This window comes from Mustela putorius, unplaced genomic scaffold (genome assembly GCF_011764305.1).
Source record: "Mustela putorius furo isolate JIRA1106 unplaced genomic scaffold, ASM1176430v1.1 tig00000196_pilon_pilon_pilon, whole genome shotgun sequence".
Taxonomy (NCBI): Eukaryota; Metazoa; Chordata; class Mammalia; order Carnivora; family Mustelidae; genus Mustela; species Mustela putorius.
In genome coordinates this window covers 12553637-12579982 of record NW_025421310.1, presented here as the reverse complement: position 1 = coordinate 12579982, position 26346 = coordinate 12553637, and the positions used below count along the sequence as shown (strand labels likewise).

The following is a 26346-nucleotide window of genomic DNA, read 5'->3' as shown; positions in this document are numbered from 1 at the left end:
AAAACCCCCTACACACAGAAACTCCAAGGGCAACCCTCTCGGGCCCCCTCCCTCTCTGGGAGCTTTTTGCTATACTGCTCAATAGCCTTTGCTTTGCTCCCCATCACTCTTCGTCTGGTCTACCTCTCCTTTTTTGGAAGCTGCGTGACCAAGAACCGCGGGCACTAGAGGAATAGAAATCCTGTAGCAGTAGCCAGGATCCTGATCTCCGGAGGTCTGGGTTTCAGTCCCTAAGAGAGGATAGGTCCGGACGCCAAAGCCTGGCCTTATAAGGGGAAGGGGTCTCGGGTGCGGGGCTTCCCTTCTTGTCGAGGGCATGTTGACACCCCGAAATTCTCTCCTGGGAAAGGAGGGTCTCGAACGCCTGGATTCGCATCCCTTGCGCGGGTACTGAAGGCTAAGTGTCCGCCCCTACAGGGAGCTTGGGTGCGTGGCTGCGCGCCTTGTCCCGAGGGGCCGCTGGAGCACGGGGTTATCTTGGGGGACTAAGGTGCTAGTTCCTCCGGATGGAGTATGGAGACTCCGGTGTTCCCCTCTCGAGATGCGGAAGCTGCGGCTCCGAGGCTCATTCTGGTGAGGGGTGGGACCCCCCGAAGCTGTCGCCAGGGGAGAGGACTCGGACCGCGGGGCAGCTCAGGAGTCCCTCGCTGGGAACCGGCAAAGGCCGGAGAGGCGGGCGCGGGGCTGGCCCGAGGGGGCGGAGACTGGGTGGGCGGGGCTCCGCAGACACCGCCCCCGCCTGCCGGCGCGGTCCGCGCGTCTACCAAGTCTGCGAGGCCGCGGTGGGCGCGGAGAACCTGCCGCCACAGCCCGCGCGCCCCGCGGAGCCCGGCCTGCCCCGGGGTCTATGGGGCCACCCCTCTGCGCCGCCCGGCCGGCCCCACGCCGCGCCCGGAGCCTGCCCCGCGGCCAGGTAAGGGCGCTGTGGGTCCTGCGGGGAGGGGACGCCGGGAGGCAGGCAGGAGGGATCCTGGAACTACTGGGTCCTGAAGAAACAGGGGGCCGAACTCCAGTGTGCGGGGGGGCTAGGGTAGCGGGACGCGGGTAGCCTGAGGTTGGGGGTAGGGGGACACGGATGTTTGGATCCCGGAGATATAGGGGGCTGGGTACCTGGGCACCAAGGTCTAGGGCATCTGGACACCTGGTTGGAGAGGCTTGGGGGCGGCCTGGTTAAAGGGGGCGGGCGGGGGGAGAGGGTATCTTTAACGCCTAGTCCCGGAGGGATGAAGACCTAACTGAACACGTTCCTGCTTCTGGAGGATCTGAATACCAGAACACCTGGGCCCCGAGTGTTGGGTCCATCCTGCGGGCGTCCTCTGGCTGATGCTCTGGCCACTGCGTCGGGGGCTGTGGCTCGCACGCCCGGGTCTTCGCGAAGGAAGTTGTGATTGCGGATATTTGGCGGCCGGGACACATGGCCACACCCCAAGGGCGGGAGGTGGTGGTCCCTGGGCAGGGCATGGGGTGGGGTCCCTGCCCTTTGCCCCCTTACCTCCTTAGCCTAGCCAGGGAAATGGGCGCACCGCGGATGCGGGCACACGGACTCCTGGGATGGACTGGGGGAGCGGATCCCAGGGACAGAGGGCTCTGGGGGCAGGAGCCGGGCGCGCCTGGGCCCCGACGAGGCGCCTGCCCCCCGCCCGCCTGGCTTGGGCATGCTTGGCACGCAGAGCGCGGGCCGGTCGGATCCGTATGCGCGCCGCGTGCGCCTATTGGTATGCGGGAGCCGGCCCGGCGCGGGCGTGAGGCGGCCGCGCTGGCGGGCGGCGCGGGGGAGGCGGCGGCGGCAGCGGCGGGGCACGTCTTCGCCCCGAGCTTCGCCTGGAGCCGGGCAGGGTGAGAACAGCGGGATCCGTCCTGGGGCCTCCGGGGAGGCGAAACTGAGGCACCATCCAGCCCCAGCTCCTTGCTGGGACCCCGAACCCCGCACGGACCTCAGTTTCCCTAGCAGGTCTCCTGGGGGCCCCCCTCGGGCACCGAGCGCTGCCTCTGGCTCCTTTCCGCGGCAGGAGACGCGGGTCTCGAGTCCCGCAGGCTGCTCTGGGCCCGCCTGAGCCCGCCCCCGCGGAGATGGCGGCCCCCTACCCCAGCAGTGGCAGCGGAGGCGAGGTCAAGTGCGGGGGAGGTCGCGGCCGCAGCGTCCCGTGGGACTTTCTGCCTGGGCTGGTGGTCAAGGCCCCTCCGGGACCCTGGTGAGCAAAGCCCCGCCCCCTAGGACCGTGGCCCCGCCCCCAAGGGCGTCCTGGGAGAATTCACACTCAGTTTGCAGCCCCGCCCTCTGGAGCTCGAATTTCTTACCCAGAGCAGCTCAACCTTTGTTCTACAAACAGCCCCCACCGCGTTCCGTTCCCACTGCCCTTCCTCTGAGTTCATACTCAACATTTAATTTCTCCACTCTTCCAGCTCCTTCCCTCCAGAATTTATTTACACCCCAGGTTCTGTCCCCACGGCCGGGTGCAGAATTCACACTCAGGCTCTGCCCCCATCTCCAATGTCGAATCCACTTCTCACGTCCAGCCCGGTTCCGAGGCCCCGAGGGCGGGGCTCCCCGAGGCCGCGGCCCCCTGAGCTGCGCGGTCCGGCTGACGCCCCCTCCGCGCCGCCCGCCCAGCCTGCAGGCGCAGCGCAAGGAAAAGTCCCGGAACGCGGCGCGCTCGCGGCGCGGAAAGGAGAACCTGGAGTTCTTCGAGCTGGCCAAGCTGCTCCCGCTGCCCGGAGCCATCTCGAGCCAGCTGGACAAGGCGTCCATCGTACGCCTCAGCGTCACCTACCTCCGCCTGCGCCGCTTCGCCGCCCTCGGGGCGCCGCCCTGGGGACTGCGGGCGGCAGGGCCCCCGGCCGGCCTCGGTGAGTGCGCATGCGCGGGGGGCGGGGGTCCCAGGGCCCTAGCTAAGGCCAGACAGCGGGACTGTGAGGTGCCCGCCCGCCCTTGCCTAGTTTCTTGGCTGAGAGGGAGCACCGGGTTGGGAGTCAGCCAGACATTTTGTGTGCCCGAACCCGGAGACTTGATAGTCTCCAAGCCTCAGTCTGTTCATCTGTAAAGCGGGCACACGAGGTAGGGGTGATTTCATACATTCTGGCCCAACTAAGCAACTCCCCCCTCAATCCCCCGCCCCGGGAACACCAGGGATCCGACCACTAGCCAATACGGTTATTTTTATTAGGGGAGATAAATCGTTATTATCACAAAGAAGGTCCGCAACTCCATGGGCCGGATGGGGTTGGGGGGGCCGCCTGGGCCTCCCCATCCACTCATGGACAAGAAACCCCCTCACTCAAACTTGAGGGGCCCCAGGAGGGAGCCCAAGGACCCTGAAGTTTGAATTCCCAGTTTGGGAAAGCAGGAGGGAGACAGTATAAGGGGGCAGGTAAGATGGAGAACTTCAGAAAGACTCCTGGGTCCCTGTCCCTACTCGGCCACACACACACACACACCCACCACCAAGCGTTGTGACCCGGGGCAGGCCGCCTGACCTCTCTGTGCCTCCTGAAATGGGAATCCTGATGAAAGTCCACAAGCATACCCAGAGGGCTGAGATGAAAATCAACGAGGTGATGCGTGTAAAGATCCAGGTGCAGTCAATACTTAGTGACTTCTTAGGGTCAGGGGTGACCTTGCAGAATTGCTGGGGCCTGTGGTTTATTAAACAGCTACTGTGTGTCGGCTGCTGCTCTGAGCAGTCAGGATCCAGCAGAAAACAGACTTGATTCAAACACACACACACACACACACACACACACACACACACACCCGACAGGCTGACACCCTAGTAGCCAAGACCCCGTAATGAGATAAACCGAGAACAGAAATAGACATTATGTAAAAATACAGGATAGGTAAAACACAGACACAGAGAGCTAGCTCCTTTTATTATAATTCAACTTTATCGTTGATAGATGCACAGGAGTGTTATGTTACTGTTATTACTTCTGTTTGACTATTATTGCTTCTCTCAACGATGAGAAGACCGTGAATTGTGTTAATCCGAGGTCGCAGGTGACAGGGCGGGGGCACCGCAGGCTACAGTCCCCCCAGAGGGGACCGGTGTCCTTAGCGTGAGGTTGGAGGGGCTCCAATTCCCCTCCTGCCCCAGTCCCAGGGGAGGAGGTGGGGGGAGAGAAAATAGCATTGATTAAGCTCGCAATAAATCACCATTTAAATTTAAATAATCCGGCTTCCCAGGCGGTAATTAGGCGAATTGACTGGCGCCGAGAGAATGCGGCATTAGGGCCGCTGATTACTGTCATTACCGCGAACAACACGTGCGCAGGCGGGGGATAAACATCTTGTCTATTGTCCCGAACGCGGGGAGAGAAAGGAAGGGAGGGGGTGCCGAGGGAGCCCCTCTGGCAGCGGCCAGCTCCCCCCACCACCACTGCCTGGCTGGGCCCTTGAAGGGGACCGGAGCCTGCTGAGGACACTGCCCTGAGGGGCCAGACCGTGGACTTCCTGGGGGCCCCCAGCCCCTACTCCCTGGAGGGCCCCCCTACCCAGGGGGTACCAACACAGACCGTCCAGGACAGTATGTGTTGGAGGTACTGTATGGACTCCTTCCTGTAGCCCCTGAAGTAGGAATTTGGAGGCGTCTCCTGCTTTGCAGGGTCTCCAGCAAGAGGTCAAGTGCCTGCTTCCTTAGTCGCCCCTGGGGGGGAAACTGAGGACAGCATCTTAGCTAGTCAGAGCAAAGCAGGATGCCTCCCACACTCTGAAGGGCCACGTGCTGCCCTCTCCTCCTCATTTATACCAAAATAGCCAATCCATGTCAGACTGTGTTGAGCAGTATATACAAATAATGTGGAAAAAAACAAACAAACCACAAAACGTACTTAAGCCTCTCAAAAAAAACATCAGGAGGAAAAAGCAGTGTTGATTCCCATTTTACAGAAGTGGAAAACTGAGCCCCAGGAGCTGAAGCTCTTTGCCCAGGGTCTCGTCAACCAAGCTGGGCCCAGCTGAGATTCAGACTGGCTTCAGAGAGCACCCTCTCAGCCTCCAGACTTGGCCTTTTCATAGGTCTCTGGGGAGCTTGAAGGTCCCAGTCTCTGGGCCTCAGTCGGCTGTGGGTGAAACAGCACAATGATGTTGAAGGCTAGCCAGGGACCTCCAAGTGCAGGGAGGAGATAGCCTGGATCTTGTGTCAGTGGTCAGGATTCATTCATTCAACACCCACAGGGCACCTTCCCCCTGCCAGGCCCTGTTCTAGTGACACCCTCGGGGACAGGACAAAGTCCCTGACCTCAGGGGTGGGCCTACAGATCCTTCATGGAAGGCCCACTGCCCCCCACCTCTCTGATCTCATTTTTCTACCCCTCTCAGCTCTTCCACTCCCTCCCACCCCTGGACAGACAGACGACAGACAGACAGACACACACACACACACACACACACATATACAGGCTTCCTTGCTGTTCTTCAGAAAGACATTCCTACCTCAGGGCCTTTGCACTTGCTGTGCTCTCTTGCAGGAACTCCCTTCCCTCCAAACATCAGCTCTTCAGGAAGGCCTCCCCCCACCCCACCAGCGCTCCCTGTCTCCCTTTCCTGCCTTATTTCTTTCCAGAGCACCTATTGTCATCTGACACTATTTCTTCTTTCTCTTGTTCATTGTGTCTCTTCCCCTTGACACCTTGTTCCCTAAGTCTAGAACACTGTCTGGGGGCACAGTAAGAGCTTAGGAAGTATTTGTTGGGTGTCTGTGGAACAGAATGAGGGGAAGAGGGTTGACATTTTCATTCTCAGATCAGGCACAGCTATCTGAGGAAGGGAACTTTGAGCTAGAAGGAGGTGAGGAAGCAATCCTTGAGAAAAGCTGGAAGAAAAGCAGTCTTGGTTAAGGGAATAAGTGCAAAGGCCCTGAGGCAGGCAGAATCAGGTTGCTGGGTGCAGGCCACAATAAGGCAGAGAGGAATAGGTGAGGCAGGAGGTAGACAGCAGGGACCAGGTCCTGCAGGGTCTCATGGACCTTGGTGGGGACTTGACTGTTACTCCAAGTGGGATGGGAGCTGGAGGTGACAGAGGTGGCAGGTGTGAAGGTAGAAGCAGGGAGCCCCGTGAGGAGGTGCAAGCAGAGGCCTGCCCCCAGGGAGCCAAGTTTACCCCTCCCCAGAGAGCAAAACTCTCTCTCCGGCCAGTTGAGAGTAGGAGGTGACTGGATCCCCAAGACCTGGGTGCAGCCTTCTCCCCGTGTCCCCTCAGTCCCCGCTCTTTGATGACAACTGCAACAATTTTCTTCTCCAGCAGTTAGGCTGCAGTGAGAAAGGCAGGAAATGTTTGTTGAATGAGTGAGTGATGGTTGGGGCTTTGGATGTGAGGAGGGGACAGATCTGGGAGCAGTAGAGACACACGTGGGGAATTTGGGGGACAGAGGAGTTGAGGCATTTGCTGGGAGAGGGGGGAATGCAGGGGGAGGAGTCTGGGGAGTTGGGTTTGGGGAGGGGGAGGCTGGGGGATGATAAGATGCATCAGCCCGTGATGGGGACCGACCCCAAAGCTCCCGTCCCAACGGGGGAACAGCAAGCCCTCCCCCTGCGCACCCCCGTCCGACATGCCCATTAAGGCTGTTAATTGCAGCCGTTCAGTCTGACCTGGGCTGATCCTGTGAGCGGGAAAATGAAGGAATTAGCAGAAATGACAGGGGAAAATTGCGACAATTAGCAGGCGGCATTGTTCCTGCCTGTCACCCGGCTGGTTCGCTGGTTCGCGCTGCATCTCGGGGGAGGGGTCCCCATCAACCCCCCCCCCCATTTATTGTTCCTGAAGCTCCAGCCAGGGGTGGGAAAAGGGTGCAAACAGCGGGAGGTGCTCCTGGGAGAAGGAGGCGTGGCCAAGCCGGGGGGGAGGGGCTGGGGGCGGGGCTGGGGGCCGAGTCCCGAGGGGCCCGCGGGGGGCAGGCTTTGACCGCCTGGTGTTTTGATGGTCTGGAAATAACAATAGTAATCACACTATTAATACTAATCCCGGCTCTGCGTCTGGGAGCACCTGCCGCGTGCCAGGAGGGGGCGGGGCCCCTTTCTGTTCCTTAAACTGACTGAATGCTCATCCACCCATGAGGTTAGCGCTCTTTGCAAAGCCACTTGACAGAGGAGGAAACTGAGGCACAGAGGGGCAAAGGGACTGGTCCCAGGGCACACAGCCAGCGAGGGCCAGCCCTGGGGCTTGGTCCCAGACCTGGACCCTTGGCACCAGACCTGGTGACCTTCAAGGTCACTGAGTCCCCTGGCTCCCCAGTCTGGACATAGGGCCCCTTGGGAGGTGGTTCTCTGCAGGGTCAGGGAGAGGCTCCCCAGTGGGAACGGGCGGTCTCATTTTCCATGTCCCCTGTCACTCTCTTTCTCTGTATGTCTCTCTGGGCATCTCGTTTCTGTTCTCTCCATCTCTTTGTGTGTCTCAGTCTTCTTCTGTCTCTGTCTGAATTTCTCTGTGACCACATGTCCCTATCTCTTTTAAAATATTTATTAATTTGAGGGGCGCCTGGGTGGCTCAGTGGGTTAAGCCGCTGCCTTCGGCTCAGGTCATGATCTCAGGGTCCTGGGATCGAGCCCTGCATCGGGCTCTGCTCAGCAGGGAGCCTGCTTCCCCCTTTCTCTCTGCCTGCCTGTGATCTCTCAATCTCTATCTGTGTGTGTGTGTGTCAAATAAATAAATAAAAATCTTTTTTAAAAAAGATTTATTTATTTGAGAGAGAGCAGGGGGGAGGAGCAGAGGAAGAGGGAAAGAGAGAATCTCAAGCAGATTGCCCTCTGAGCTCGGAGCCCTACGCAGGACTCAATCTCATGACCCTGAGATCATGACCTAAGCCAAAATCAACAGTTGGATGTAGGGCACCCGGGTGGCTCAGTCAGTTAAGCGCCTACCTTCCGCTCAGATCATGATCTTGGGGTCCTGAGATCAAGCCCCCGATCGGGCTCCTTGCTCAACAGAGAGTCTTCTTCTCTCCCTGCCTGCTGCTCCCCATGCTTGTATTCTCTCTCTCTCTCTCTCTCTCTCTCTCTCACACACACACACACACACACACAAATAAATACTAGAAAAAAAATTGAAGTAACGTTTATATAACATGGAATTCACCATTTAAAAGTGTGGGGGGGGGCACCTGGGTGGCTCAGTGGGTTAAAGCCTCTGCCTTCAGCTCAGGTCATGATCCCAGAGTCCTGGGATCAAGCCCTGCATGAGGCTCTCTGCTCAGTGGGAAGCCTGCTTCTCCCTCTCTCTCTGCCTCCCTCTCCACCTACTTGTGATCTCTGTCAAATAAATAAATAAAATCTTTTTAAAAAATAAATTTTAAAAAAAGTGTACAGGGGGTGCCTGGGTGGCTCAGTAGGTTATGCGTTCGACTCTTGCTCAGGTCTTCTTCTTAGGGATGTGAGATCAAGGCTTCCAGTGTGGAGCCTACTTAAATTAAAATTAAAGTGCACAATTCAGCAGTACTCAGTACAGTCACAGGGCTGTGCAGCCCCCATTCGATCTGGTTCCAAAACATTTTCATTCCCCCCTCCAAAAAAAACACCCCCCCCACATTAGCAGATTCTCCCCATCCCCACTCCCTCCTGCCACCATGACCCCTGCCCCCAACCACCAGTCTGCTTTCTGTCCCTGTGGATTTGCTTGTTCCGGACAATTCATAGATATGGTATCACACAGTGTGTGGCCTCTTGTGTAATGTTTTCACATTTTTTAAAAGTAGGCGCCAAAGAGGCACCTGGGTGGCTCATTCGTGATCTCAGGGTCCTGGGATCGAGCCCTGTGTTGGGCTCTCTGCTCAGCAGGGAGCCTGCTTCCTCCTCTCTCTCTGCTGCTTGCCTCTCTGCCTGCTTGTGATCTCTCTGTCAAATAAATAAATAAAATCTTAAAAAAAAAAGTAGATGCCAAAAAATAATAATAATTTTAAAAAAATAAAGTAGGTTCCATACCCGATGTGGAGCTCAAACTCATGCCCCGAGATCAAGAGTCCCACACTCCACCGACTGAGCCGGGCGGGTGCCCCCATCATGACGTTGTAAGAGTTCATCCGTATTAGAGCCTGCATTTCCCGCTTCCTTCATTTTCCTGGCTGAAAATGATATTCCACTGTATGAATACAGCACATTTTATCTATCTGTCCAGCCATCAATGGACTGTTGAGGTGTTTCCACCTTTTGGCTGTTAGGAATGGTGCCCCTGTGAACATCTGGGAAGGAATATTTGTTACAACGCTTGTTCCCAGTTCTTTGGGAGTCTATACCTAGGAGTGGAATTGCTGGGTTGTGTGGCAGGGGACTGTGTGTGTGACTTTTTTTTTTTAATATTTTATTCATTTATTTGAGAGCAAGCACTAGAAAGAGAGAGAGAGAGCAAGAATGGGCAAGGGGCAGAGGGAAAGGGAGAAGCTGACTCCCTGCTGAGCAAGGAGCCCGATGAAGAACTCAAACCCAGGACCCTGAGATCATGACCTGAACCAAAGGCAGACGCTTCACTGACTGAGCCCCCCCAGGTGCCACCCATGTGTGGTTCATTGAGGACCCTCCATCCTGTTTCCCAGAGCGCCTGCCTTATTTTCCACTCTGACCAGCAACGCACAGGGATTCTGATCTCTCCACATCCCACCATTTCTTTTTGAATTCTAGCCTTCCTAGTGGGGTGTGAAATGACATCTCATTGGGGTTTAGGGGTTTGTTTTTTGTTTTGTTTTTTTTTTTTGAAGATTTTATTCTTGGGACACCTGGGTGGCTTAGTCAGTTGGGCATCTACCTTCAGCTCAGGTCATGGTCTCAGGGTCCTGGGATCGAGCTCCAAATCAGGCTTCCCTGATCAGTGGGGAGTCTGCTTCTCCCTCTCCCTCTGCTGCTCCTAAATACAATTTTTACCAAAAAATTATTCTTAGGTAATCTCTGCACCCTATGCAGTGCTCAAACTCATGATCCCAAAATCAAGAGCCACCTGGTCCACCGGCTAAGCCAGCCGGGCACCCAAACCTGCTTGTCCTTTTTCTGCTGAGTTGCAATGTCCTTTTCTCTTTCTGTATTCCTTTATATCCCTCTGTATGCCTCTCTGTCCATCTGCTTGTCTGTCTGGTGTCTTTGTCTCTCAATATCTGTTTCTTTTTCTCTGGCTCTCTGGACGAATGTCTCTGTCTTTCTGTCATCTCTAGTCTCTACTCTCTACCCTCAACAGCCCTCACTTCACACCACCTTCTCAATCCTTCAAGGCACCGGCACGGATGATAATTCTTTATTTGTTAGTTTCTTGCATGTTGCGTGTTGTGTGCTCTTCATGAGGGGAGGGGCAGGCCCTCCTGGATGCTTCCGTGTCACCAGCACAGGGGCGGCTGCACAGCTGGGGCTCAGGGAGACTTTCCGAATGAATGGGCGGATGGACGGCTCCCTGCTTCCTCTGGCCTCTCTCTGCCTCTGGCTCTCAGCCTGCTTCCACCCCTTCCACCCCTCCCCACAAGCCCAAGTTTCTCCCCGACCTGCCCCCAAGACAGCTCCAGGACTGGGGAGAAGCAGATCTGTAGACTGGCTCGAATATCAACGGCCCCGGCCTCACCCCTCCCTCTGTCCTCAGCCCCAGGCCACAGGGGCCGCGTGGCGCTGGTCTCGGAAGTCTTCGAGCAGCACCTGGGAGGACACATCTTGCAGGTGAGGCCCCGCCCTGCCTGCTGCTCCTTGCTGCCACCTGGTGGCCACCTCCGGAGAGCAGCACGGTTTTCTCCAGCATCCATGGGGGCGGGGGCTCCCACCGCCACGGAAGCCCTCCCGCCCCAGGATTAATCCATCCTAGGTGGAGATCCAGATTTCAGAATGTCTTACCACCTACCCTCTGGACAGACAGATGCCCAGCCCTCCTCTCCCCTCTCCCTGTTTCTCCCCACTCTAGTCCCTGGATGGCTTCGTGTTTGCCTTGAACCAAGAAGGGAAGTTCCTCTACATTTCTGAGACCGTCTCCATTTATCTAGGTCTCTCACAGGTAAGGGCCCTGTGGAAGGCTGCCCGGATGGGCTCAGCTACCCCCTCCCTTGCTGTACATGCATGCCCTTTCTCCTGGCCTCACCATCCCCGCCTGAAAAGTGAACTGGATCCACGGTTCTCAAAGTGCACCCCGTGGGAACCCCAGGAGGTGGTGGTTATGTTAAAGTAACAAGTCAGTTTGAAGAAAACCGATCAGCAGAAAGATCAGTTTGTCAATGAGCTTTTGCCAAATGCACCGTTTTCCCCCAAACTTGCTTAACAATTATAGAGACTTGCAGCCATTGTATTGGAGGGCTTGGGTTTTGGCAACTGTGGGAGATTTTCTGTGGTGTTTTAGTGCACTGGCTTGTGTTTTGTCTTTATTTCCGCCAGCTGTTTCTGCCCCGGCTCCCGCAGCTGGCACTGAGAGCTAAAAGCAGAAACCGCACATCGCCACCCCTGGGGGGCCTGGCTCTTCCTGGTGGCATCTTAGGCCTCCCCAGTCCATTCAGCACAATTTGCTACCCTCCCATCGCTTTGACCAAGGTTTTACCAAATGGCAAATTTAGAAAAGTCCGTGCTCGGTGTTTGGCCTTTGTGAGCACTTTTTCAGTGAATTATTGGAGATGCCTGGAGGAGGAATACGGACAAGAGGAAGGGTTTGGTGGGGGGCATGGAGTAAAGGCTTGCACCTGGTGCAGGGAAGGGTTTGATAAGCAGGAGTTCGGAGGGATGAGGGACAGAGGGAAGCATGTGAGCCCAAACCCAGGGGCAGTGGGAGTTCTGGGAGGTTTCTCAGGTTGGGGGAGGGAGGCATAGTCAGCTGAGTAACTTAGTAGGCGTATTTGAGTGGAGACTGAAAGCCAGAAGAGCAGGGAGGACGCTCGGGCAGGAATACGGGGTGTGGGGGGGTGGGGACCTGGACTGGACTGGACTGGACTGGACTGGGGGAGGTGTGGAGCAAAGGGAGACTGCTTTGGGAGACTTGGGGGTGAACTGGATGGTAGTCTGTCTGATTGAGAAGTTCTAACTCTAAGAGTTAGAAAGCCATTCCACTGCCGTGTATCCTCGTCGCCCCCGCTGCTGGATATCGTGTGATTCATTTCGGGGCACCATTGCTCACTGTGTGGGGTGGCAAAGGGAGGCTGTGAGAAGCAGGCTCACGGCTTCTAGAGAGGAAGCAGGTGCAGAAAATCCTTAATGACCACCAGCCTTGAAGTGAGAAGGCATAAGAGCCCAAGTTTGTATCTCCTTTAAAAAAGGTTAAAAAGGGGGACGCCTGGGTGGCTCAGTTGGTTAAGCAGCTGCCTTCGGCTCAGGTCATGATCCCAGCGTCCTGGGATCGAGTCCCACATCGGGCTCCTTGCTCAGCGGGGAGCCTGCTTCTCCCTCTGCCTCTGCCTGCCATTCTGTCTGCCTGTGCTCGCTCTCTCCCCCCACCTCTCTGATAAATAAATAAAATCTTTGGGGAAAAAAAAAAGGTTAAAAAGGAAAAAAGAAAAAGGGGGGGAAGGTTAAAAGATTCGAATAAAAACACAAAACTGGCTTGGGGCGCCTGGGTGGCTCAGTGGGTTAAAGCCTCTGCCTTCAGCTCAGGACATAATCTCAGGATCCTGGGATTGAGCCCCATCGGGCTCTCTGCTCAGCGGGGAGCCTGCTTCCTCCTCTCTGTCTGCCTCTCTGCCTACTTGTGATATATGTCTGTCAAATAAATGAATAAAATCTTATTAAAAAATAAAAATAAAACACAAAACTGGCTTGAAGCGCGCCTGCCACACAGGCGAGAGAGCGCAAGGCTGAAGCCCGGGCGAATGACCGCGCCCATCTTACGCGCTCCCTGCGGTCCCCTCTTCCGCCGACAGGTGGAGCTGACGGGTAGCAGCGTCTTTGACTACATCCATCCCGGAGACCACTCCGAGGTGCTGGAGCAACTGGGGCTCCGGGCTCCGACTCCGGGGCCTCCCACCCCGCCCTCCGTTCCCTCCTCTTCCTCCTCTTCGTCTTCCTCCTCGCTTGCGGACACCCCTGAGATCGGTAATTCCAAGGGCCCCCAAGAATGCGGCTGAGGGTAGGTCAAGGGACACCTGGTACACGGTAACCTGCCATCTCTTTAAACAAAACCCGCTCTCCTTTGAGCTGTGCAAAGCAAATTTTTGTAAATTGATCAGAAGCTAAACCAAGGCAACAGGTCTTGGCTCCCTAATATTTGCCTAAGCTGCCTATGTTTGCCTGGCTCCCCAAGACTTGAGTTTTAGAAAGACCCCCTCTGGCCGCCAAGTGGAGATGGGTGCCTGTAGGTGACCCCTGGAGCCCGGCTTTGGTAATAATAAAACAGCGCACACTCCCTGGCCTTTACAGGTGCTGTGTCTTTAAGGGCATAGTTTCACTGACTTCTAATCACAGCCCCGCCTGCAGGAACTATCACAGTCTTCATTTTGCACAGGTGGAAACTGAGGCACAGCACAGAGAGGTTAAGTTCATTGCCCCAGGGTCCCACAGCTGTCAGTGGTGAATCTGGACTCCAGCCCAGGTTCTTCTGGCTGCAGCATCTGCGCTCCCAGGCCTTTCCTCCAGTGGAAAATTCCACTCCATGTTGGTGAGGGAGAGTGTTGGGAGAGTACCCTGAAAGTTCCTTTTGAAGTGTTGGGGGCCTGGGATGTTGGGGGACTAGAAGTGAACTTTCTGGTTAAGTAGGATTCGCTTATATTGGGTTTGCTTAACACTAAAAGCCTCCGAGCTATCAGCAGCGTGTGCAAACTTGGGAGAGGTTTGTGATACACGGGAGTCCACTGGAGAGTGGGGTTAGGTTTGCACCCAAGATCCAGGCACAGGTTCGTCTGGGTGTGAGCAGTTATAAGACTATCACTGGATTTATAATCTGTATTTGTGGGTCTTGTTTCTATACCCTGAGCCCCTGCTCTGTGCTGGGGAGGGCTGGGCTCGATGACAGTAGCCCTACCCTCCGGGCTCACAGTCCAGGTGGGGAAGACTGACCAGTCCCTTGAGAATGATGGTCCAGAGTGGTCAGGGCTGGGGTGGAAGACCCCAGAGGCACGCATGACCCAGCCTGGGGGTCAGGGAGGGCTTCCTGGAGGAGGAGCTATCCCACTTGAGACCTGGAGTTTGTAGCTAGAGATGTTGTCAGCGGGAGGCGGTTCTTGCCCTAGTTTTAGGCTGAGAGGTGAGGAGCTGGGCTTAACCCCTAGGGGGCTGTGGCAGCTTCAGGGCAGGGAGGGAAAGGGTTATATTTGAGCTTTAGAGAGACCCAGCTGGCTGTAGCTCAGAGGGGAGGTTGGTATAGACTTCAGTGAGGTCATGTACCCATTAGGCTGTGGGCATGACCCTGTCTGGCTAGGTGTATGGGGGGCAGGAGGGGCCCATGTCTCTTCCTCAGACCCCCTAACCTTCCTTCACTCCCCACCCTAGAGGCCAGCGCGACCGAGGTGCCTCCCTTCTCCCGGGTCCAGGAGCGCTCCTTCTTCATCCGCATGAAGTCTACCCTCACCAAGAGGGGGCTGCACGTCAAGGCCTCGGGGTACAAGGTGAGTGTGAGCTCTGCCGCCCCAGCTTCTGACGCCGGAGTCCCCCCAACCACCTGGGGAGACCTCCCCGCGCGTTCCCGCCAGCCATGTCCTTGTGTCCCAGCACCTGTGGTGACAGCCACAGCCAGGCCCGGTGGCCGCGTTGTGGTCCTCCTGCCCGTGCCCCCCCCCGCCCCCACCGGGCCTCTCCAGGCCTCTGCTCCAACCCCGCCTGCCACCTGCAGGTCATCCACGTCACGGGGCGCCTTCGGGCCCGCTCCCTGGGCCTCGTGGCTCTGGGTCACACGCTGCCCCCCGCCCCACTGGCTGAGCTGCCACTACACGGACATATGATCGTCTTCCGTCTCAGCCTGGGTCTCACCATCCTTGCTTGTGAGAGCAGGTACCGGGGTTGGGGGCCGAGGCGGGCGGATGGGGCCACGCGGGAGAGCTGGGGCTGCGGCAGTCAAAAGCCGAGCTGGGGCGCCTGGGGGGCAGTGGGGGGGGGCACGGAAGAGCAACTGAGGGCGGAGGTACCGGAAGGAGGAGGCTGGGGCGGGGCCGGCGGCGAGGGGGGCGGGGCCGGCGGCGAGGGGGGGCGGGGCGTCCCCGAGGCCCCCTTCGCGGAGCCCCACCTCTCCCCGACCCACATTGTCTCTCTGCCTCTCCTCTCCTCCACTGTCTCGTGCGCCACGGCCACGCAGAGGGGAAAAGGAAACAGGGCCGTCGTCCCCACGCTCGGAGTATTATGCCCATTTGACCCAGGGTTAAACTGAGGCCCAAAGCACTCCAGAGCCTGGTTTTGTACGAGGGTGATTCGAGAGCCAGTCCCGCCTCTTGTCCTCGACCTCCGTGATCGCAGACCCCTTCTCACCTCTCTCTGTCACCCGCTGCCCTCAGAGTCAGCGACCACATGGACCTGGGGCCGTCGGAGCTCGTGGGTCGCAGCTGCTACCAGTTTGTCCATGGACAGGACGCAGCAAGGATCCGCCAGAGCCACCTGGACCGTAAGAACCCCTGCCCTTCAGCACCCCTGGCCTGAGTGCCCCGATCCCTGCACCCTGAGCCACAGTTCAGAGGTGGGGCACGTAGAAAGGGGCTGTGTTGTCTCTCTGAGCCGCTCCCCCCCCCTTAAAAATCCAGAAGGCCCCTGTGCCCAGCTAATGCTCAGTCCTCCTGACTCGGTCTCTTTCCATCTCCCGCTCTGGACTGTTGCCCTGTCTCCTCCCTACTGTCCCTCTCCCTGGTCCTGCCGCCTTCTTCCGCCCCATGTTCCTGTCCATCTGTCTCTGACTGCCTCCAACGGCCCCGGGGCTGGGCCCAGTGCTGGACAAGGGGCAGGTGATGACCGGTTACTACCGTTGGCTGCAGCGGGCTGGAGGCTTCGTGTGGCTTCAGTCCGTGGCCACCGTGGCCGTGAGCGGCAAGAGCCCCGGGGAGCGCCATGTGCTCTGGGTCAGCTACGTGCTCAGGTGAGGGCCCCACAGGGGACTCAGGACCCCTCCACATACTCTGCCATCTCTCCCCAACTTGGGGGGTTGCTCCTCTTCGAGGGGGCAGGGCTTCTCAAAGAGGACAAGCCCAGAAGGCTTTGAAAACAGGAAGGAGACAGGGGGACAGTAAGAGGAAAGGCCCAGAGGTGGGGTGACCTTGCTTTCAGGGGGCAGAGAGGAGTGAGGCAGCAGCTTTGAAGTGGCCTCAGCCCCAGGCAGAAGATAGGGACTGGATTCTGGGGCACTGGGAGCCATGGCAGGGTGTAAGGCTGGAGAACGTCACAGTCCCATCCGGTTTGTGACCAGACCTCCTTGGCTGCTGTGGGGGACTTCACGGGACACGACAGGGGCTGGGAGCCCAGGGCAGAGGCTGGGACAGGTCTGGGAAATGCCAGGCAGTGCGGTGGAGGAGGGGACATGGCTTCCGCTCACACCCCCTATCTCTGGCTTTGATGGCCTGGACTGGGGCTCCTGAGAGAAGCGCCGTCTGAAAGGGGAAGACGCTGAGAGGAGATGGGCACGCAGTACCCAGGGGACACCCAGGTGGTGGTATTCGAGGGGCAGGGGGCATAGGCTGCCCAGGTCTGGCCTCACCAGACAGGGCTAAGGGGCTAGAACCCAGCTTGGAGTCTGAGGTTCCAATGATGAGCCCTAAGTACCATGGGGTGGGGACTCTACCCCACCTGTCTTGTCCCCAGCCAAGCCGAGGGCGGCCAGACCCCTCTGGATGCCTTCCAGCTTCCGGCCAGCGTGGCCTGTGAGGACACCTCCAGCCCTGAGCCGGAGCCCACAGGTGAGCCCCACCTCCCTCCTCATCCCGGGGACCTCCCAGGGAAGGGGTCTCGGGGACCTGAGCTTTCCAGTCTGGAAGCCACTAGCCACATGTGGTGACTTACGTTTAATTAAAGACGAAAGCCTGAGTTTCTTGGTCACCCTTACCACGTTCCAAGGGCTCAGCAGTCTCCCGCAGCCAGTGGCTACTGCATTGGAGCACACAGAAAGGGAATAGCATCGAGGAAAGTTCTGTCGGGCAATGCGGGTCTAGGCTAGCACTTGTCCATCCCCCCTCTGCTGCTATCAAGGGCCAGATCCTTCTCGGCTCTGGGGCCTTGTCCTGGGAACTGTAGGGTACTTAGCAGGACTCCCAATCTCTAGCTGTGGCAACCACACATGTCTCCAGACTGCCACGTGTCCCCCTGGGGGACAGAATGGCCCCAGCTGAGACCCCCAGCTCTAGACCACTAAGCTCAGCTCATTCCACAGATGGGAAGACTGAGGGCTGGGGGCACGCACACGCCGCTCCCTCGTATCTTCCTCTTCCAGAGCCAGAGCCTCCAGGGGAAGGGAAGCAGGCTGCCCCCCTGGACAAGGACGAGGCCCCCCGGAGCCGGGGCAAACGCATCAAAGTGGAGCCTGGCCCAGGGCAGGCTAAAGACCCAGAGGACAGTGGGGACGAGGAGTCGTCTGGCCACCTGGCCCTGCCACGACCCGAGTTTACTTCTGTCATCCGGGCAGGGGCTCTGAAGCAGGACCTGGTGCGGCCTTGGGGCCTGGGGCCTCCCGGGGACCCCTCACCTTCCCTCCTCCATGCGGGCTTCCTGCCACCCGTCGTGCGGGGCCTCTGCACACCGGGCACCATCCGCTACGGCCCCGCGGAGCTGGGCCTTGTGTACCCGCACCTGCAGAGGTTGGCCCCGGGCCCCACCCTCCCCGAGGCCTTCTACCCCACCCTGGGCCTGTCCTACCCGGGGACCACCGGGACCCGGGTGCAGCGGAAGGGGGACTGAGGACTGGAGGGCTGCGTACAGAGCCGGACCCTGAGGGACAGATGGGGCCTGGAGGGCACCGCCAGAAGGCTGAGCTCAGCCCCGTTGCTGGGCCTGGAAAATTAAACACCTTCTCCCTCTCTGTGGCTCTGTCTCCGGGGCCTCGGGGCTCCTCTCTCCTTTTCTTTCTCCTCCTTGGTTCCCTCCGCCTGCCTCCGCTGGTTCCCACGCCCGCCCCTCCCCACCTCCCGCCCCGTCCTAGGAACCACCACGCGGAACATGGAGCCGGCGAAGGGTCAGGTTTTAATGTCTCAGTCCTCAGGCCCCCCGGCCGTCCAGCGCCCGGCCATTCCCCGTGGCCCAGCCACTCACTCTGGCGGTGGGCGGCCTGCTTCATCGGGGCCTTCAGCAGCCGCTGTCCCGTCGTCCTCGGGCACCAGTTCCACGTCCAGCTCCAGCTGACCCATGTAGAGGCCGACGGCACAAGCCCAGAGCAGGCCTACGGCCAGCACGGCCCCCACGCTCGCTGCTGCACCACCCAGCGACAGCTGCATGGGTCCCCGCAGTGCAGCCAGGCCCACCACGTAGGAGGAGCCTCCCCACACCACACACAGGCCGCCCAGCAGGAAGAAGCCTGTGCAGGGGGAGAGGGTGGGGGGAGGGGCACAGTCAGCAGGAGGGAGGGCCTGAGCTCCCAGGCAGGGGCTGCCTGCTGTGGGGCGGCTGGGGGCCTGGGTGTGGGAACCTGATTACCCAGGGGCGGAGCTGGGTCAGGAGACTGAGGTGGGGTTAGTGGATGGGACAAAGTCAAGGTCAGGGTAGGGGTCAGTACAGAGCCAAGCTCAGGGGCTTGAGAAGGTGTCAAGAGGGGGTGTCTAGGATGTGGAGCTGGGCTTCAGGACCAGAGGAAGAGTGGGGAGCTGGGCTGAGAGCAAAAACAGAGCTGTGGGGCGGCAGTGGGACTGGGCTGGGGCTGAGCCAACATGAGGGGCTCAGTCAGGACTCCGTTGAGAAGTCAGATAGGAGGGGGCAAGGACCCAAAGCCCTCCCTGGGGGCACCCACGACGGTGATCCAGTGTCCTCAAAGTACGGGTGGGTGGGTGGAAAGTGAACACAAGTGTGGGGGAGGTGGCTTCTGGCAGGGGAAAGAATGAGGGGTTCTACACTTAACTATGGGCAGGCTGGGATGGGGCAGGGAGGGATCTACACCCACTGGGGAAGATGGGGGCTCTACCTCCCCAGTGGGGGGTCAGGGTGGAGGTCTGCACTCACCATAAGCAGCTTCCCGACCCATGTCACTCTGCATGAAGGAGATGACCCCGATGCCGGATGCCAGGAGGCCATTGCGGAACCAGGAGAGGAAGGCTACAGGAGGGGGAATGGTGGGGTGGGGGGAAGAAGTCAGCATTAGCTCAAACCCTGCCCCCACCCCCATTCTGCCCAATGTTATCCCACCGTGTCATCCCACCCCGGATCCCGGCCTAGTCCTGGCAGCCCTCCACCTAACCTTATCCCCCTCCTCCAAACTGTCGGCTCCTGTCCCCTCTGAGCCCTCTCTCCCAAAGTCCGCAGCACCAAAGAGCCAAGACAGTCTTTAGAATCTGGAGGAGCACCTAGGAACCAAAAATGCAGGACCTAAATCTGAGGGCAGGCAGATCCCAAGAGGTCACCCTGGTCCATGTCCCACCCCCATACACGTGCATCTCCCTCCAGGACAAACTGTTCCCTCACTTAAGGGCGCTCTCCACCACCCCCCTCAGTGTCCCTCCAACATCAACTATCTGCGTTGTCCTTCTTTGTTATTTACATCCATTCAAGACCCTTGTGGGGCCCTAACCGGCTGGTGGGAGTTACAAACCCCACACCCTTACCCCAGCGTCTTATCTACCCTGTCTGCACGGGACGCCCCGCCCGCTGCAGCCTGGATCACCCAGCCCTCCAATCAGCACAGAGCTTTGCTTTTATTGGTTGTTCCTCCCTCCAATTGGGAACTCGCCCCCTCTTCGTGGGGATCCCCGCTCCCGCCTAATGCAGAGTGGTCACCTCCAAGCTGAACTGGCTCTTCCAACACGGACCCCTCTAGTAGGCAACTCCCCACCCCTTAACGCTCTCTGGACACCTCTCTCCCCCAGGCAGTGCAATCTTATAAGGCTGCCTGTCCTAGCCCGACTAACCTCTTGGATCCCTACTGCACCGGACATACAATCCCATCTGCAAGCCCGTCTTTGCGGACACACTGCGCTCTTGCAGCAAGCACTTCCCTGCGCTTACACGGAAGCCCTTCTCGCTCCGGAGCCCCAGCCCAGTTTCCAGCAGGAGCCCTGCCCCCAACCCCCATTCGCGCCCACCGACAGCTCGGCTATCCTGAACCCCGTCTCCCACCGTGACCGACCCCAGCCTCAGACCTGTCTCGTGTGCTTTCCGGAGGAGCCAGGCGTCCGCACGATCCAGCTCGGACACGGGGGGCGGCGAAGCCCCGGCGCGGGGGCCATGGCCGGGGGCGAAAGACCCCCGGGCACCCCCGCTCCGGGGCCGTGGAGGCGGCAGCAGCGCCCCCCGGAAGCGGAGCCGGGCCAGTCGGGCGGCCCGAGCCCACCACCAGCCGCCTCCCATGGTTCGCACTACGGCTGCCGCTCACCACCCCGCCCCTATAGGCCATCCGTAGGCTGAAGAACACGTCACTCAAGCATATTGGCTCACCATTTGGGTTTGTGAACATCACTCAGGCTGGCCCCCACTGTCCATTGGTCAACACCGTGGTGATTCCTCCTCTGTCATCTGTGCCGGTACTGCGCGTCCCTCCTAGCTTCTGCTACTGGACTACGAATCCCAGCGAACATTGCGCCATTAAGAGGCAGGTCTTCAGAAGCTGGGGACACGATGTCTGCTGGGAGTTGTAGTTTTTGTTAAGAACTTTAATTCTCATGGCCAATAAACAAGAACAAAACAAAACTCTGCTTAATGTAGAATCTTAGAAAAATCTGTAAGAGTCTAGAAGTGAAAGTAAAACTTAAAATTAATCCTACTGATGAAGTAAGTGCTAATACTTAGTTGTATTTCCTGCCCTTTTTATCTAGGTAAATGTAAAACGAGATGTCATTTGACTAACTTTTTTCACATAACAATAAGTCGTGAACATTGGTGGCATTGAATACTTTTCACAGCATACTTTCTTACATTAAAAATACTGCTTATTTTGAACACAGTCCAAGATGCAAAAGATAGAAAAGGGTCTAATGAAAAGTAACTTTCACCCCACGCCCCAGCCAACCATCCCCATCTTCCCTTCCATGGCACTAAGTTTAATGGTTCATACAGATGCATTATACGTAGGTACCACAGGGGATCCTCGTTCCTAAGTTGTTTCCGATTTTCCCTATGATAAACAATTGCTGTTTCCTTTCTAGTTGAAACTTATGTCTGAGGCAGGAGGGACCTGATCCCACTGCAAATTTCAGCAGTCAGCTTCTGTCTCTGGGTCCACACATAGCTTTGTATATCTCCCTACTACACTGTGTGGTAATGATCTCTATACTTACCTGTCTCTGCCAATAGGCTGTGAGATTTCAGTGGACTGGGTCCTTGACTGAAACATCTCCATGGCCCCCAACCCAATATAAGTAGGGGACTTGGTAAACAATAAAAACAAATAGATACCACTAGCTTTCCCAGTGCCAAAAATTCTGCTATGCACAGTCTGTGCATGATATCCTTTAATTCTCATTGTAACCCTGGGAGTTACGAACTAGAATGTTCCCTCTTTTATAGGGAAGGAAAAGTGAGATAATACAAGTTGATGTTTGTTGGGCACGAACCATGTAACAGACGCTGTGCTCTTGCTTTACATGGATATAAATCTTCAAAATAGGGGTGCCTGGGTAACTCAGTCTTGATTTCAGCAGAGGTCTTGATCTCAGGATCATAGGTTCAAGCCCTGCTTTGGGCTCTACACACAGCATAAAGCCTACTTGAAAAACAAACAAACAAACAAAAAACCACATCAATTTTATGTTTACAAACTAGCAGGAAACAGTCGCAAAATGAGATTGAAAATAAGTTCCTTTACAATAGTATCAAACCCAGAAATACTTAAGAAATGTTTTAACAAAAGATATGCAAGATTTTGGGGCACCTGGGTGGCTCAGTGGGTTAAAGCCTCTGCCTTCGGCTTGCGTCATGATCCCAGGGTCCTGGGATCAAGCCCCGTGTCGGGCTCTCTGCTCAGCAGGGAGCCTGTTTCTTCCTCTCTCTCTGCCTGCTTCTCTGCCTACTTGTGATCTCTGTCTGTCAAATAAATAAATAAAATCTTTAAAAAAAAGATATGCAAGATTTCTACACTGAAAACTACAAAACACTGCTGAGTCACATTAAAGAAGATCTAAATAAGTGAAGAGATATACCATGTTCATGGATTAGAAAACTCCCTGCTCTCAAGGAGCTTCCTTTCTAGAGGGATAGGCAGAAAATAAGCAATAAACATGCTAAATAAGTAAATCCTTAGGAAAGTCCAAGAGACTAGAGGAGCCCAGAGAGGCTACCTAACCCAGCCTCGGTATGGAGTCAGTAAGGGAGTGCCTGATTTGAAACCTGAACTCCAAGTAGGCATGGACCAGATAAAGCATGATCAGAGGCTTACAGAAAGAATCTGGAGCCCAGCAAAGCTTACAGTGAGTGCAGAAGACTGAACATAAACAATTATTTACCATCATGAAATGGTTTCCTTTCCTTTTTTTTTTTTTTAAGATTTATTTACTTGATAGAGAGACACAGTGAGAGAGAGAACAGGAGCAGGGGGAGTGGAAGAGGGAGAAGCAGACTCCCCACCAAGCAGGGAGCCCGATGCAGGGCTTGATCCTGGACCCTGGGATCATGACCTGAGCTGAAAGCAGACACTTAACTTCTGAGCCACCCAGGTGCCCCAATATATAAAATCTTAAAAAAAAAAAAAAAAAGGATCACACCACCTCCCTACAAAGGTTGGATTGTATCAGGAAGAGATCAGAAACTTGCAAGAGGAGAAGTGACCCCATCAATAGCTATCTCTCTCTCTCCCTTCCTTCCTGAGTTCAAACCTTGCTATCTTTCACCTGGACAGCTGAAACCAGCCCACTTATTGGTCTCCAGAACCCCCTAAGGGTAGATTCTCCACTTATTACTTCAGCAAATATTTATTACCTACTATGTACTGAGCTCTGTTTAAGAAACTGAGGATATGGGAGCACCTGGGTGGCTCAGTCTGTTAAGTGTCTGACTCTTGATTTTAGCTCAGTCATGATCTCAGATTTGTGAGATCAAGCCCCCTGTCAGGCTCCACGTCCAGCATGGAGCCTGCTTAAGATTCTCTTTCCTTCTCCTTCTGCCTTCCCCCTATCTCTCTCTAAACTAAAACAAAACAAACACTGAGGATATAGCTGTGAACTAGACAGAAAAATGACGTGTCCCGGCCCCTATGGGCATGACAACACTGGGCAAGGGAGACAAAGGAATAATTAATATAATCCAGGAAATGTTAAATCCATGCAGAAAATTAATCAAGGTGATGAGGGAGAGAATGACAAAAGTCTATGAGAGCCAGCCTCTAGGAGGATGTCAGCCATCTTTACATTTTGTGTGGTTTCCTTTCACATCCAATCAGGACTGCTCTGTGTGGCCAAGGGAACACTGTGTAAATGACCGACTGTAACTTCCACGGCTGAGTCATAAAAGACATTGCCACTTCCGCCATGCTCTCTTGGATCACCTTCTCTGTGGGAAGCCAGCTGCCATGTTGTGGAACACCCGAGCAGCCTTGTGGAGAAGCCAATGGCCAGCACTAGCTTGCCAGCCACATGAGTGAACCTCCTTGGAAGATTCCTCTAGGCCCTGTCAGGTCCTTGGACGACCATAGCCCTGGCCTGAACCTCATGAGAAGTCCCAAGGCACAACCACCCAGCTAAGCTACTCCTGTGGGTACTCCCTGATCCACAGAAACTATGGGCAATAATACATGTTTCTTATCTTAAGCTGCTGAGTTTTGAGGATGTGACATTGGAGTAGCCATTAGAGTGACAAGGAGTCCTCTATGAGGTGAAGAGGAGGAGGAGGGCTTTAGCATGTGCAAAGGCCCTGCGGCTGCAGTGTGTTTGACATGCTGGAGGAAGTGCTGGGGGGCCTGTGTGGCTGGAGCAAAGTGAGCAAGGGGAGAGGGGACAAAACAGTAAGAGACAGATGAGGTGGATGCTTGGTATCTCAGGGGCCATGTTGAAGGCTTCCTATTTTATGCTAAGTGTGATGAGAGCCAGTCGGACATTCTGACCTGGGTGGTAGCATAGCCTGACGTTCGTCTGTAGAATGTGGTGCTGACTACTCAGTGGAAAAAAAGACTTAGAAGCCAGAGGATTTTTTTTTTAAAGATTTGTTTGAGAGAGAAAGAGAGAGAGACAGTGTGCAGGACTGGGGGAGGGGCAGAGGGAGAGAATTTCCAACAGATTTCCCCACTGAGCATGGAGCCCGACGTAGGGCTTGATCCCACGACCCTGAGATCATGACCTGAGCCAAAAATCAAGAGTCGGACACTTAACCCACTGAGCCCCACCAGAGGCTATTTTAAATGAACATCTAAAGATGTCTCTCCCCAGCTGAAACCCTTCCATAGCTTTCCATCACCCTCTGGAATCTTGGCTCCGAGACCCGCTGGGCCAGGCTGCTCCTCACCTCCTTCAACTCCTACTGAGAAGAGCCTGGACTTTAAGGAGAGGGAGGCCAGCTGGGAACTCTGGAGGGGGTTAAACTTGGGAGGGAGTTTAAATGGGCTGGAACAGCCTGGCTACTGGCAGTGAACCCTAAGCATTAAAGGGGATTAAGTGGAACTGAAAATACTTGAGACACATTTCTCACATTCTTGGCTCGTGGAATGGTTTAGGCTGATGAGAAGGGAGAGAAAAATGAACGACAGCAAGGGGTCAAGGCAGAGAAAACAAATCCTCCTTAAAGAGACAGATCAGAGTGTTGGCCGGCTGCCTCTGCACTTGGGATTTGATTAGTCGTTCTCATACATGACTGTCCAGGAGCCTTAGACGTTAACGCTCCAGCCTCACCCCAGACCAATGCAGGTGTACCTGCAGATGGGAGGGATGACCAGGCATTGGGATCCTTTTACAGAATATATGGGGACTCACCACAAAAAATAAATGGCAATTATGTGGCGTGATGGAGGTGTTAGCTAAGGCTCCAGGGGTAATCCTATTACAACATTGTATATAATTGTGTGTATCTATGTATACATACACACAATTATGTACCAAATCAAATTGTTCTACCTTCCTTACACAATGCTAGATGTCAATTACATCTCAATAAAGAAAATTTTGGGGGGCGCCTGGGTGGCTCAGTGGGTTAAAGCCTTTGCCTTCGGCTCAGGTCATGGTCTCCGGGTCCTGGGATCGAGCCCCGCATCGGGGTCTCTGCTCGGCGGGGAGCCTGCTTCCCTCTCTCTCTGCCTGCCTCTCTGCCTACTTGCGATCTCGTCTATCAAATAAATAAATAATTTAAAAAAATTTTTTAAAGAACATATTTTTATGAAGAGCTGACCCCAGATATCAGACACTGTTCCAACTGGGGCCACAACAATGAAGTGGGGGGTGGGGAGAGCTGGATAAAGCCTTAGGTTTTGTGGCAGGACATTTTACGTCTGGAGCGGAAGGATAAGGCAGGTCACATGACCCAACCATCCAGCATTTATTCGGGTTCCCTTTAAGCCCTGACACACAACTCTAGCATTTCCTCTCTGCGCCCGTGTGCACGGGTCACCCGTCTGTCTTGCCCTGACCAACCCTGAGTCAGGCTGCCCCCTCCCTCCTCTCCCTACCCCAGGCCCCAAACAGCCCATCCTCCCAACTGAAATGCTGATCAGCTTCTCCTGAGACCGGCTGACCACAGGAGGACACATTTCCTGTCAAACCCCGTTGCTTACTACTTCCCCTCACATACGCAGCTTCATCTACTACAAACCCCACTTGCCAGAGGAAAGCAATGCCCTTTTCTCTTTGATTTGGACATACTTGCAGACCTCGGAGGTCAGAGCAGCCTCCCCACGGTGGTGCTATGTCTGTCTGTCTTTCTTTCTTTCTCTATTTATTTTTACAGATTTTATCTTTAAGTAACCTCCACTCTCTGCATGGGGCTCGGACTTCCACCCCAAGATCAAGAGTCACATGCTCTAATATGGTCTTTTTGATTAAAATTTGAATAAAACTTCTCGACTCAGATTCTTTTTTTTTTTTAATTTGACATCTCCAGAAAGTTCTCGTGCCTTCTTCATTAGATTAACTCCTAGATACCTTATAGTTCTTATCACTGCCTACTTGTGATCTCTATCTGTCAAATAAATAAACAAAATCTTAAAAAAAAAAAGATTTCATTTATTTGACAGAGATCACAAGTAGGCAGAGAGGCAGGCAGAGAGAGAAAGGAAGGGAAGCAGGCTCCCCGCTGAGCAGAGAGCCGGATGAGTGGCTCCATCCCAGGACCCTGAGATCATGACCTGAGCCAAAGGCAGAGGCTTAACCCACTGAGCCACCCAGGTGCCCCTAAATGAAATCCTTTAAAAAAAGAAAAGAAAACTCCCTACAACCACCCTCCCCCTACCCCCTCCTCCCAGTA

The 26346-nt window shown here is 55.7% G+C and overlaps 2 protein-coding genes across 5 annotated transcripts; one reads left to right on the top strand and one right to left on the bottom strand.

Annotated features, from left to right (window-relative positions):
* The first annotated feature begins 724 nt into the window (after positions 1–724).
* Positions 725–17852, top strand: NPAS1 (neuronal PAS domain protein 1). Of its 4 annotated transcripts, none has more exons than XM_004767506.3 (12): positions 725–913; positions 2010–2192; positions 2612–2847; positions 10544–10617; positions 10856–10945; positions 12789–12960; positions 14353–14468; positions 14693–14850; positions 15348–15454; positions 15772–15919; positions 16639–16733; positions 17264–17852. In XM_004767506.3, the coding sequence occupies exons 2-12, from the start codon at positions 2071–2073 to the stop codon at positions 17725–17727; spliced, it is 1782 nt and encodes a 593-aa protein (XP_004767563.1). In that variant the 5' UTR covers positions 725–913; positions 2010–2070; the 3' UTR covers positions 17728–17852. The 4 variants fall into 4 exon arrangements, with proteins under 4 accessions (XP_004767563.1, XP_004767562.1, XP_012919547.1 ...); XM_004767505.3 differs by having other exon boundaries at positions 1952–2192; XM_013064093.2 differs by having other exon boundaries at positions 1949–2192.
* Positions 17853–17990: 138 nt separating this feature from the next.
* TMEM160 (transmembrane protein 160) lies at positions 17991–20359 on the bottom strand. The gene is made up of 3 exons (XM_004767507.3): positions 20112–20359; positions 18979–19071; positions 17991–18340 (listed from the first exon to the last, which is right to left on the bottom strand). The coding sequence occupies exons 1-3, from the start codon at positions 20317–20319 to the stop codon at positions 18075–18077; spliced, it is 567 nt and encodes a 188-aa protein (XP_004767564.1). The 5' UTR covers positions 20320–20359; the 3' UTR covers positions 17991–18074.
* Positions 20360–26346: the final 5987 nt, after the last annotated feature.